At 46.2% G+C, this 13,033-nt stretch overlaps 1 protein-coding gene and 1 long non-coding RNA gene across 2 annotated transcripts; both read right to left on the bottom strand.

The window, feature by feature from the left end:
- Positions 1–436: 436 nt before the first annotated feature.
- LOC122170366 lies at positions 437–2,550 on the bottom strand. The gene is made up of 3 exons (XR_006171747.1): positions 2,459–2,550; positions 2,315–2,361; positions 437–611 (listed from the first exon to the last, which is right to left on the bottom strand). It is a non-coding gene; the product is annotated as an uncharacterized LOC122170366 (long non-coding RNA).
- Positions 2,551–6,413: 3,863 nt separating this feature from the next.
- Positions 6,414–12,435, bottom strand: LOC122170365 (argininosuccinate lyase-like; the record flags this gene model as incomplete). The annotated part of the gene is made up of 15 exons (XM_042837137.1): positions 6,414–6,646; positions 7,150–7,256; positions 7,428–7,532; positions 7,628–7,708; positions 7,965–8,048; positions 8,220–8,279; positions 8,459–8,543; positions 9,262–9,376; positions 9,594–9,656; positions 10,075–10,127; positions 10,561–10,638; positions 10,919–10,996; positions 11,340–11,437; positions 11,976–12,032; positions 12,352–12,435. Coding segments are annotated over 15 exons (1,299 nt in total), but the record flags the coding sequence as incomplete, so codon positions are not given.
- Between the last annotated feature and the right edge of the window lie 598 nt (positions 12,436–13,033).

Raw genomic sequence — 13,033 nt, 5'->3', positions numbered from 1 at the left:
GGGCAGGTCATGCTGAGCACACCTCACAGAGGCACCAGGTTTCCATAGTGAGCATTCACAATGCACTCACTGGGGCTTCAGGTTCTCCCTTCTGGCTTGTCAACTGGTTGATATCCTACTGCCTGGCTTCGGTACCTTTATCTAGATGGAATCTGTCAATCAGTCTGTGTCCAGGTCTGCTAGAGTACAAGAGTACAGACTGCAAAATACAGGCCTCTCCAGTTCTCCCTGGTCTAGGACCTTTTGGGAAAGCACTTTCACACGGAAAAAGCAATAGGACATGAGGAGAGAGAAGGATGCTTTTTAGTGTGTCAACTCAGGGATATTTTCAGACAAGGAGCTATTCATCATAGTAGTAATGTAGGAATTGTATGTAGGCCTGAGCATGCATTACAGTTTATGAAGGAAATAAGTACCTTTTCCAGGCCATTCAGGATCTTCTCCAGCTCAGTTTTAGTTAGGATGCCAGCCTTCTCCAAGGCTTTGGCATAAGCCATGCTCCCCTGGATATCAACTTCAGATAGTCTCTGATCACAGGCAATGGAAGAGTTGAGCATCTCCATGATGGGATCTGTGCTTCCACTGAATCTTCCCCCCCAAAGTTTATCTCCCTGAGAGAGAAGAAGAGGCAAATCAAAGAGGCCTAATAACTTCATTTATAGTTTTAAGAACTATGTAATTTCCACTGAGAACTTTATGAAATATAGAGGCCAAGCTCAGGTATGTTCTTTCAGTGCAGTCCTTTGTTGTTGTTGTTTAATAGAGACAGATTTTTCTGTGTTTGACAAATAGCTATGGGCCAGCATAAGCCACATATCAAGTGACTGAAGTTACTGTTTAGGCACCTCCAGAGTCCAGGATGTGCTTGCAAGCTTTGCCATAAAATTAGCATCAAATCAGCTAAGGTGCAGACTCTAGAACTCTGGATACCTTTCAGCATCAGGAATGTCCAAAAAAGTAAGTCAGAACACAAAGAAGATTTTAAAATATGTAAGAAGAAAACTTGTTTTTCTACTTAAACCAGACTGATTTTCTAATCTCACATCCTCCAACAGGTCATCTACCTAATTACTTCACTGACCAAAGACAGGTACGTAATTCCTGCCACACATCGTGACACTATGCATCTAAACCTTTTGCATCAGTGATTTAGCAACTGAATGGATTCACTACGAGCCATGTGTGACACTTGGTCAGATCTTTGCTGGGTAGGATGCCTCCTAAAGCCCTAGCTCTGGCAAACTGGAAATAGATAGGAATGTTACTTGTGCAGAAAGCTTACAACCAATCCAAGATTTCAAAAGCAGCTCTCCAGCAGGCACAAAGAATAAATTGGAGAATATTTAAAGGAAGGGTCTAAATATATTCACCATTGCAGATTGCAAAATAATCACTAATCTGTATGATTTTTTAAGTACCCCTGTCAGTCTTTTCTCATGGTTGTAACTACCATGGACAGCAAAAAGTTGGCCAAGACATTTGCAAACTGATCTGTGCTGGGGTTTTATCAGTCAGACAAAATACTATTGAGTAACCCTGGAAACTTTTTTCCCTAGTGACTGTCTCCACATTTCTGCCAATCCCTGCTGAAACAACGTGTCTGAGAGGACAGCAAGAGAAAGCCTACAGAGGTGAGTGTTGCATGTAGCTCTTTTCACATCTTTACAGCAGCTCTGTCAGCCAGCTGAAGGGAGGTAAAAAGAAAAATCAGAATCTGAAAGGAAAAGTTAGAGGTCCTCAGTGGATCCAGTGCCCATGGCACTATGGCATAGGGATGTAAAATCAAAAGCCAGTACCAGATGCTAAGTGCCTGAATGAGGAACTGCTCTGTCTTAGGCATATCTTCTGTGCTATGGGGCTCCACTGAAGTAAGAGGTGGGTCAGCAGAAACTGCAACAGATACATTTGCAGTCAGGAAAGCAAAACAGAAGGATTAACTTTAGCTAGCTACTGAACTCTGGTCAGGCTAGCACAGACTGACAGCTGATGGACGCTCATCTGTAACCAGAGCTGAGGAAGCCAGGGCTGCAGTAGCCACTCTGCAGGCAGAAGGCATGAGTTGCTAAGACAATTAGTCACCAGGCGCAAAACTGAAAATGAAGCTTTTGTATATAGAAGTTGTTACACAAGCTTTTGTAAAGTATCTGCCTAAGCACAAGCTGGCCTGAGTGAAGTGCACCAGTGCATTAAATTAGTCTCTCCGAGGTAAGGGGAGGAACCTGAAGGAAATTGCAGGCTGCAGAGACTTAGACTGTAACAAAGTTGAGCTTGCATTTGCCAGAGCACCGGCAGGAAAAGCAAAGTTTGCCCTCACCTCAGATGCCATTTCAGACGTTTGCTCGTGTGCACTTCCACTGCAACCTGTGGAACGGAATGAAACAGCTCAGCTCAGCTCTGGCCCTTCCCTGGTACCTCAACCAGCAGTAAGGCCCCACCGAGCCCCCCCAGCCCCACTCACCGTCTCAGCAGCTCAGCCCGGCTGGTCGTTCCGTGCTACTCACCCCTCTTCCTCGCTTTTACACGCCTCGGCTCCTTGCTGGCAGCTCGTCCCGCCCCGGCAGGGCGGGGTGTCCCTGCGACCGGCCCCACTCCGCTTCTCCCTCCCTCGTAGCACCCCGCAGAAGTGGCTTGTTTCTGCTTGGCCTTTGGAAGCGTGCTGCTACCACGTATTTTTTATATCTGTACAATGCCAGAAGTATTTGAGACAATACAGGAAGCGCATCCCAATTTTCTTGTCCCTTTTGGGTTTTTTTGCCTTTCACAAGACTGTAGGGTGATTCAGGTAGGAAGAGACGTAATTAGCCATCTTTTCTATCTTTTCTCAGTCCTGCTACTCGTCCCCTTTTTGAGTTGAAGATGAAGCCTGAAGCCCAGTGGGATTTCATGATTAGGGTATGTTGGTTTCTGTAGCAAAGGGGACTCAAGCAATGACACAGCTTAGCATCAGGCTTGTCTGCCTCTGGCTACTCAGCCTGAATGAGCAGATATATTTTGTCCCTGGGTTTCCAGAGCACTGCCTTCAGTATCAGCCCAGAACAAAGTTCACGTTCTGTCTGGATTTATACCCAACTCTTAATTTGCTGCTTCTCAAACATTTCTCCCTGTGATCTTTTTTTTGGGGGGGATGTGATGACTTTTCCCTTTAAGACTAGCAGGCCTGCAGACACGCACAGCATCACACTGGGAAAAGCTGTTTGAAATTTTTTCACCAATTTCCTTCCTCTTCTGAATCCCTCCATGCTTGATGCTGCTCATGTCTTGTTGGTCTTTCTTGAGTGTCTTTGTCCTTATTCTGGGTTTTGACTGAAGGTTGTTGGGAAGCTGTCAGAACAGTAACACCACGTTTGCATCCAGAATGGATTATATACAGGGAGAGGCTTTACCTCCTGGTGTTTGTGATACAGGCTCGATATTGGTTATGTGGAACATGCGTAACATATACAAAGGATGTACCTCTGCTCTTAAGGCACTGCAGAGAAGGTGCCCAAAGTCCAGAAGGGTTGGAGGAGGATGCTCAACACACGGCAGCCAGGAGGGTTAGAGGGCACCCAGCTGCTCCTGACACCTCTCCCTGAGACACCTCTTTTTAACCCACAAAGCTAGAGAAGGGGAGATGGGATCTCTATGGCATTTCCTGAGTTTCCCTGTGTCTCCTTTGCAATTTGAGATTTTACACCATTAAGCATCCTATATATGTATGATCACATTCTTTGTGTAATTTGGTTTCTAAATATTCCTGTATTTAAGCAGCTACATGGTTAAATAGAACAGTGTAAGCTCCAATTTCTGTTCTACTTCTAGGCCTCTGTGTCATTTTTTCCACTTCTCTGTACTTGCATCTCTCTGTAACATGAGGCATAGGAATGATTGAGGAATCACAATGAAGTTGGTTTGTGTTGCTGCTGGTGAAGGTTAGATGGATACATTTGGGGATTGCTGTCTCATATTCATCCCTGGTGCCTGCAGGGGCCGTTGCTGTCATACAAATCCATCTGGTCTCACTACTCTTTTGTGACAGCAGAGAAGTGTTAGTAGCTCTGCTTTTCTAGTTGAGAACTAGAGGGCAGAATGACCACGCATAGTAATGTGTTTAGGAGACAAAATATTCAGTGGAACTTTTCCAGAGCATGAAAGCAGGCTAGAGATATTTTCCTTGAGGAGACTAAGTGAATATTTCTTTACTTTGTGTAATGTTTAAGAGCCCCTCTGTAGGCTTTTTATCTGATTGAATATCAGATCAGAGTTACTGAACCATCTGCTGGGTCTTTCAGTAGTTCATTAAAAGACTACATGTCAGAATGTCTATCTAAATTGATAGTTATTGAATTCTTGGCTTAAATGACTTCCTGTTGTCTGTGACAGAGCAGAGATTTAAGCTCAAGTCCCTCCCAAGTACTGTCCAAGACACTGATCCTTCTGTTTGTGCAGAACTTCTTAAGATGAGAAGCAGGGCTTTAAGCACTCAGATCACAGTGTGTCATAGTAGTGTGATATGAAAGTGTGAAGGTGTTCTGGTCAGTCTCCTGTAATGTCTGTGGAGCTTCAGAGACCTTCAGAGTCTCCTCCCATTCAACGTTACTCCATAATTTTAAGAAAATGGTGGATGGGTGGGAAGTAGCAGTGACTATGAACTGCTCATCTACGTAGGAGACTGAGATGTGACAATCTGCTAAAACTTCTGTTTTGCTTTCAACTTGGCAAGGTCCCATGTCATTTGGTACCAGCTATGAGGAGCAATGCTGGATACTTGCTGCTAGGAGCAAGAGGAAATCTGGCTGAGAGCTCTTAAGGTACTGAGCAGGGCTAGCAGATGCAAACAAGGAGAAAGAGGGGAGTGGCACGAATTGAGAAATTATTAATTGAGATTATGGGAGAGAAGAAAAGAAATATGAGAAGGAAATGGAGAGAGATCTTTTGCTCTGACTCTGTTAGTGTTGGGTGTTGATGTCACCTCTCCCACTATTGCACCTTTCCCCTCAGTTAAGTAAGCAGAAGTGATTTCCCTTCCACAGCTAACCTATTTAGAGACTGAGGCACAAGCTCTGTTTCTGTTTTGGAACAGAAAGTGACAGAGCAAATACGTAAATTACTGAGCAGTAATTTAAATGTGGTGTTCTTTACATGGCAGCAGAATAAATCGTGTTTAAGGCTAAGAGTAAGGGGAGACTGAGGGTGATAGGAAGCATTGAAGAAAGGGAAGTTTGTGTTGCTGGTGCTTCTATGTATTTGAAGAACTAATGCTGTAAATGTAGATTGAAAGCACTTGTTGTCTTCTGTAGTACATCATTAATGGCAGGAGGTTTAGTTCACAGTACTTTGCACTGTGCTACAGCCCTTAACCAAAGCATGGTGAGGCAATGCTTGTGTTCCTGCCATTACCTGTGTGTGTTGCAGAGCCTTGCAGTAGTCTGTCAATAACGTGTTGCTGTATCAGCGTGGAGGGCAGGGTGCTGAGCAAAACACCAGCTTTAAAATGTTGTGACAGAAGAGAAATTGTCCAAGACAACTAGCACTATTGTACTGTCAGTATCAAGTTAGTGTTTAATGGAATCTACCCTGTCTTCCCTGTAGAAACAGTTTTTCCTCTGCCTTTCAGTGAAGTCATTCCATGCAGAAATCACTGCAGAACACTAATGCAGGGGAATGTTACAAATGCTTATTGAATCAAATATTTTCCCCATAAAAAACGACACCAGAGTGGTGCACTTGCATTCCTAATATAATGCTTTTTGTTGCCTGTGTCCTGATTTTACATTTGCATGGACAGAAGGGAAGATGGTACATTATTACTAAGGGTTAGCCAGAAATGCCAGCTTATTTTCAAGTACTCTGCCCCCAGCTAGCTTGGCCTGGGTCACACAGAAAAAAGAGCTTTCCTGGAAGCAATGCAACTCCTGTTCTTTGGAGTAAACAGAGCTGAAGGTGGTTTAATGATGAATGAGGAGGAGCTGTGGGCTGTCCTGCTGACCACGTTCTGCTTAAGACTAAGCATGTTTCACTGCCAACTGGTGAGGAAATTTTTCCCTGCCAGAAGGCAGGCAGCCTAGCTGGCTGGGAAACATAGTCCTAGCAGGAATTCAATGAGGGCTGGACATGTGGCATGTGTTACAGATATACTACCATGTGTCTTTCCCTACAGACACCCCAATCTTCCCTCAGCATGTTGTACAGCTTGCTGTGGCACAGCTGTGTCCAGCCCTGTGCTGTGTCCAACTGCTCCCATCATTTGCAGGTCTCCTGATGTAGAAGCACCCTTCTACTGCCCTCCTGCTGCCCAGCAGAGTTTGTCCCCTCATAACAGTTCCTTTGCCAGGAAGGAGAGAGTTCATTCACACCAGTGACCAGCCTCAGAAGGGCTGAAGAAGCCCAATTTTGTCCCTTGAAAGCAATACGCAACACAGGAGTTTCAGTGAACTACAATACACCACAGTGTTTATTAAATCTGGATTAGTGTGATAAGCACAACGCTGCAGCCACGGGATTTGTCCCCACACTCTAAGCTTGCTCCTTCTGCTTCTTCAGCAGCTCCCTCAGCTGCTCGATCTGGGCAGTCACGCTGCTCTTGGCAGTGCCGCCCACGGCAGTGTACTGCTCCACGCTGTTGACAACGCTGAAGACCTGGGAGACATCGCTGGCAAACAGAGGGCTGGGGAGGCAAAGAGAAGAGCTATCAGTGGGGAATGAGGGGCACTGCTTGATGGTTTTCCATGCTCATTGCCTGTGGAGAAAATAAGGAAGTAGAGGCTGAGCCTTTTTCCAACAGAAAAAGCATCATGAAGCTCTGCTTCTGTACTTGTAGTGCCTGACAGGAGCAGTTCCTGACATACCAAAGACACAGCTGCAAGGGCAGAGGGAGGAAGGAAGTCTGAAGCCAAATTCTTCTACAGTGCTGGTGCCTCCAGGTCAAGGCATGAATTTCTCCATACCCTCCCAGTATCTGTGGCCCATGCCCTGCTCAAGTCAAAAGGCAACACTGTTGTCTCCCTCACCAAACTTCAGTCGATACAAGCTTGGCAGTAGCAGCAGTGGTATATAGACCAGGAAGAATTTTGCAGTGCTGTCAATCCCAGTGTACGTACAGAAGGGGACCATAAGGAGGCCAGGGTGACATCAGTCTTTTGAGGGGATCTATGGTAATGTGGTACAAACCTGATGCTCTTCAGGTCCTCCAGGGTGAGATTATTGATGGTGATGCCTTTAGTCTCAGCAAGGTGGACGGCCTTCCCAGAAGCAGTTTGGGCTTGTCTGATGGGCATCTGCAATGAGAAGCAAAGAGCACAATCAAGTAACCAAGCAAATGAAACACAGTCTTGGCAAGAGTAGATGTGTTCTCATTTTGGTTGGTTTGATTTTAATTAGAGAAATGAAATCCAAATCCTTGTTTTCTAGGGCGTGAAGTGGGGAGGCATTAGGACGTAAAATTCCACCTGTAAATTACTATCAAGTCCACCCGGCAGCAGTTCCACTACTTGGGATACATGTAAAGAATGTGTTTCCAGCTCTCGTGTTTGTTGACCCACACTGACCATCACCTGGGGACAGAACAGAAGGCCTCATCTCAGGCCCTCACTGAGCAGTGTTCTGAATCTAAAGAAGTCAGAGCTCCAAGCCTTCCTCTGATACTTACTCCTTTACGAACCAAGTAGAGAGCCAGATCAGTAGACAGCAACTCAGGGGTCAGAGCCTTCTCCATGTTCTCCTTGTTGATCTGCAGAGAGAGATATTACTGTCAGCTGCTCTTTAGGGAACCTTTAGTAGTCTCAAAGAATGGACTTCATCTAGGAGGGACCAGGCTCTCAAGGACATTCTGCTCGAGTGTACCTGAGCTGCCTGTGGTGGGAGCACTAACAAGCAGTAAGAGTGAGCAAGTCTTCATGTTAGGACCAGACTAGAGCTCTTGCATCTGTATTGCACTTAAAATGTGATCTCCAACCACGTTCAGTAATGAGAAGCTGAAGCCTTACCTGGAGGGTAGAAATCACTCCGGTGGCAACCTGGAGCACAGCAGTCAGAGTGTCCACAACATCAAGGACAGCTTCCTTGTCCTCCTGCATGAGAGCATGGATGGAAATTGCTGTTAGGTGACCTGATGCAGCCGCAGTTTTATCATCTTGCACACAAGCTGTACTTGTGCAAGAAATATAGTGCAAAAGACTTCTCTAGAGCAGGAGACAACAGTCTCCTCAAAGAACTGAAGTGGAAGCTAACGTCTGCTTTACCTGCAGATCCTTGCTGAAGGTGCTTGGAATTCCTTTCAGAACCATGAGAATTGCAGCCAACTGCAGAGAGAAACAGGTATGGCAGTTAGTTACAGGAAGACAAGCACATTGCCCCAGCAGAGATTCACAGCCTACTCCCAGCATAATTTCAATTTTTACACAGAGGCATGAAGAAGGAAGCTTCTTCAGCCCCAATATGAGCAGTTTCCCTGCCCCTCTTCTTTCTTTAACAGGCTCACCCGTCCAAACACACGACCAGCTTTGCTGCGGATCAGTTCCAGGCTATCAGGATTCTTCTTCTGAGGCAACAGGCTGCTGCCAGTGCTGGAAGAAAAGTGTTGGGAGTGTAATGGTGAGCAAGACCCCAGTCTGTGCAGATGCAGACTAAAACATGCAGCACGCTGGCCCAGCCCTGCAAAAGTGATTGGTACCCCCCTTAACTGGACTCCTGTCTCAGTGTAGGAAAGCAGTGAAGTGGGTGCACAGAGTTTCTCATGTTTCCCAAAGAAAAATCTTTGGTTTTGCAGTCCTGTCTGGAGCTACCACCCGGTGCTGCCTCTCAGAAGAGACAAAACAGAGGCTTCTCTTCAAGGCCCAGTTGCACAGAAGGCAAGAGCAGGCAGGACTTGTTTTTCTGTGCCCTCAGAGAGGCAGGGCAGCGGCTGTGCTGCATTGAGAGACAGGAAGTGTGTTAGTATTGCAAAGCCGGGCTGTTCTGGGAAGGGCTTTGGCAGGAATTCCCAGCAGAGAAGGAAGTTTTCTGTGCCTGTTCTCTTACAGCATATTTCTGCCAGCAGTAGCTGGGGAGGAGTGATCAGTGAATGGAGATGTGGTTGAGTTGCCAGAATTAGAATCACTAATCCTTAATGAGGAATTTTCACCTTAAGGCTGCCTTTCTTTCAGGCTTTTCATCCTCTGGAGTGTTGATTTATCTGTCAGTCTTGTGCAGCAGGGACATCCACTTCCCCATTGTCTCAGGAAGGGATAAGAGAAGTGGAGAGACTGAGGGAAGTGGCTCTTTGCCCAATGACCAGGCACCTACCTGTAGGCATCAGAGAGAGTCACAAAGCCAAATTCAGTGGTGCTGAAGATGATGAGATCTTCGGCCAGCTTGCTAAGGTGGATCATCAGCAGAGTGGCAACAAAGAGTAATTCCACTGCAGAAAAGGTAGAAAAGCAAGAAGTGAAAAGGGCGTTTGTTTGTGTTTGACAAACCAGGGAGCCCTGACTGGAGCTTAGAAATGTACAAAGGTTTTCTGTTTGGTTACTTCCCAGTGTGGGATTTCAGCTTCCTTGTTAAATGATGTTAACTGGGAAGGTGTCCGGTGTCTGCTTCTAATGTGGGGGAGGGAGGAATGGTGGAGTTGTACTTACCCACAAAGTCTCTCTCACTGATGGCATCCATGCTGTTCAGGCTGATGCATGCAAAGTCCAGTTCTGTAAGAGAAGTGGTGGACAGGAGAGATCATGTTTAGCCTAACTTGAAGTCTGCCCCAGCAGGTGTTTGTGAGCCCTTTAGTAGTCCAAGGAACACAAATAAGGTGTGTTGAGGCATTGTTACTTGTCCCAGGTTGCCAGTGTGTACCAGAAGTGGTTCAATTTATTATCCCAGCATACAGGCATGTGCTTTCTTAATTTGGTAAGAAGTCTTATTGCTTACCAATTCCTTGGGAGCTGCCTGCAACCTGTGTTCCTGGTCATCAGAAATTATTCTGTTTTTGTATTTATTACCCTCCTTCCCCATGTTGAGGTGCTGCAGTGTATCTCAAAATAGCACTGTGACAGTGTGTCAGTGTTTCTCTAATTCCCAGATATTGTAATCAGACCCGTGCTGCTCAGTTAGGGAGACATTTACCACTACGCAGAAGCTCTCTATCAATTTCCAGTGGGTTCCCAGCCAGAGCACCGCTGCCAGGGAAAAAGGAAACGGAAGTCATGCATGATATCCTGCACAGTGCAACAAAAACTGATCTCCAGCAACGAGGGATGACATCTCTTTCTCTCCTCAAAAGAATCTGGCATCAAACTGCTCCCTGTAGCATGGTCTGAGGCTCAGCAAACTGAACTCTAGACCAAGCCAGGAGTTCTCTTCCAAAGAAAAAGATTTGCATGATGAAAGCCTTGTACTTCTTGATTTCAAAGAGAAGGGAGAAGAGCATCTGTTTGGTGGGTATGTCAGTCATTGCACTTTTCTTTGGTGCATGAAGCAAGGCTTGAGATCTTGAAGCTGCAGTGCGTGTAGCAAACAAACACCAGTGGTTCAGAGGATGTAATGGTCTGCCTCTTGGTCATTTAATAGAGCAAAGTGATGCCCAGGGGTTACACAGAAAGTACACATTACCTTCCCAGAGGCAAGACGTTCATCCTTTTCTTCACCTCACCCAGGCGCTCAGAGTCACGAATCAGTGCAACAGCGTGGCTAGGAGGGGACATGAGAGAAAGCTGAAGCTAAAGAATGGCCAAAGGGTGGGGCATGCTGAGAGGCAGTCTCCAGCACACAGGCAGTGTTCAGGTCCTTGGCTGTTAAGAGCCAAGTAGCACTGGACTGAGGAGTGCTTGTGGCAGCTTTCAGGGTTAGCTCTGCTGTGTCTCCCCCAGCTGCCCCATCAGAGAATGATGCACTTCTAGGCTCCAACTGTACAGGGCTCCAAGAATGGAGAAAGCTTCCCTTCCTAGAGCTGAGTGTGAAAGGTGCTTACCTGAGCAGGAACTGGCTCCATCTGATGGGCAGAGCTTTCTGCAGGTGGGTGTAGCCAGGCATGATAACATCAATTTCTCTGCATATGGAAAGAGAGGAAGGGGTGAGCAGCAACTGTTGGCATAGAGTTGCAGTTGCAGGTTGTTTTGTGGCAAGGTCATGAGAACATATTTAGCCTGTGTTGTGCTATGCCTTCCTCTTCTTATATCTCCATAATACATTAGGGGAAGAGGAATGTCTCCCTGAAGCAGGCTGTGAAGAAAGAGGGCCCATTGTCTTTCCCTGGACTATCACATACTGTCTCACTTCGACATCCTCTGCAGAAGGCCTTGATGCTGCCCTGATTGATATCAGTCAAAGAGCAAGCCTAGAAGTCTCCTGTCTCAGGAGCATTAAGACCATGGACTTGGGAAAGGACTTACGTAGCAGCGCGCTCCACCAAGGACTGGATGAGCTGCAGCAAGTGAGTGGAGATTGCAGAGATGGAACTCTTCAGGAGCAGCTTCAGGTCAGTCACAACCTGGACAAGATTGGCCACAATGAGATAAAGGAGAATGTGACAAGCTTAGTGACCAGATACACCTCAGCTGAAAGGCAAGGCAGGCTACCAACTCTTCATTCTATGTGATGTGAAAGGACATTTTAGCAGATATGCCCCATGTCTCCTATTCATGAAAGTTACTGTATACTGCCTTCCAAAGCTCATTCTTTTCAGTGGACTTCTCAGGTATAGGCAGCTTGGGATGGAATATCCTCCACTATTCTCCAAATATCCCCCACAGTATTCCCCAAAGTGTGTCATTAGCAAAAGGCTGATCCCAAAAGATGCATGTCACCCAGCCAGTAAATTAATGGATTCTGTGGGCTTTCCAAGGGCAGCAATCCTGCAGAAACCACTTCCCTGTGATGATGAATCACTGCAGCATCACTAGCTTAAAGCCATAGCAGCACATGCTGCAGATTGTCATTGCAGGCAAGGGATGACAGGAAGAAGCTTGGTAAGGACCTGAGGTGTGGGAGTAATATAGGAGGAGAAAAACAAATAGTTCTATACATACCTGATCATTCCTGCTTCTTCCAGTGTGCAGCTTTCCAGCTATATCCCCAATCAGCTCCTGAGGACAAGAGAATAACTTCTGTCAGTGTCGCTGTATTCTAACCAAAAGAATTCCTGCAAGAGCAGATCTCCTCCTAGCTCTAGGATCCTGTAAGTAGCTATGTGTTCTCCTCTGGGGAAGAGGAAGTTTGGATTCTAGGCTTGTACAGCATCTTTTCCACAGAAAAGGGGTCCTGGACACTGCTGGCTGTGCACCTAGTATGTCAGTATCACAGGGTGTTGAGGAATTTCACTGTGTTGGGGACAGAGGCACATATGCTTAATGTCAGCAGCTCTACATAGAGAGGGAGGGGAACAACAGGTTACAGGACCCAAACCTTCAGTCTGCGTTCGTTGGCAGTGTGAATATCCTCATCACTTTGTTTCACCACAAAGACTCCCTTAGACCATTCCTCAGAGATCTATAAATGTCAACAGAAACACAAGTCAGCTCATACTGTTTCCCTGAGTGGGGGACTTGCAAGTTGTCCCCAGGAAATACCAACTTCTGCACCCAATTGGAAATGAAAGCATTCTCACAGGAGCTCCAGCATTCCTGTTCTTTCAGGCCAAGGCTGGCTGCTTGCTCTATCCCTATATTCTCCGTTGCACTTGGTGGAGATTCATCTTTTGATCCTTGCTGATCCTGCAATCCTGGCTATAGCAGGACTGAAGCATCACAGTGAGAAAGTGAGCCAAAGTGGCAGTCATTGCTTTAGCATTGTCCATGAAGATTTTCCTATACAAACATGGTATAGACTGCCCATTGTCCATGGTAGGTGAGCAACAACAATGAACACTTCAAAAAAAGGGCTTAGTGGCTGCCTCTTCTTCACCCCTAGACAATACTGTGCATTGCCTTCTACTAACTCAGGCAGCCAGACTCAAAGGGATCCCAAGTGCCATTGGAGAAGGAATATTCCTAATTATACTGAAACAATTCCTCAGGAGTGTTCAGTCTGTGAGGATGGGAGGGCAGGTCATGCTGAGCACACCTCACAGAGGCACCAGGTTTCCATA

The sequence above is a fragment of the Centrocercus urophasianus genome, unplaced genomic scaffold (genome assembly GCF_019232065.1).
Source record: "Centrocercus urophasianus isolate 14NV4802_14NV808 unplaced genomic scaffold, USGS_Curo_1.0 seq_680, whole genome shotgun sequence".
NCBI lineage: Eukaryota > Metazoa > Chordata > Aves > Galliformes > Phasianidae > Centrocercus > Centrocercus urophasianus.
The sequence above is the reverse complement of the archived record's forward strand: the minus strand, read 5'-3'. Positions and strand labels throughout refer to the sequence as shown.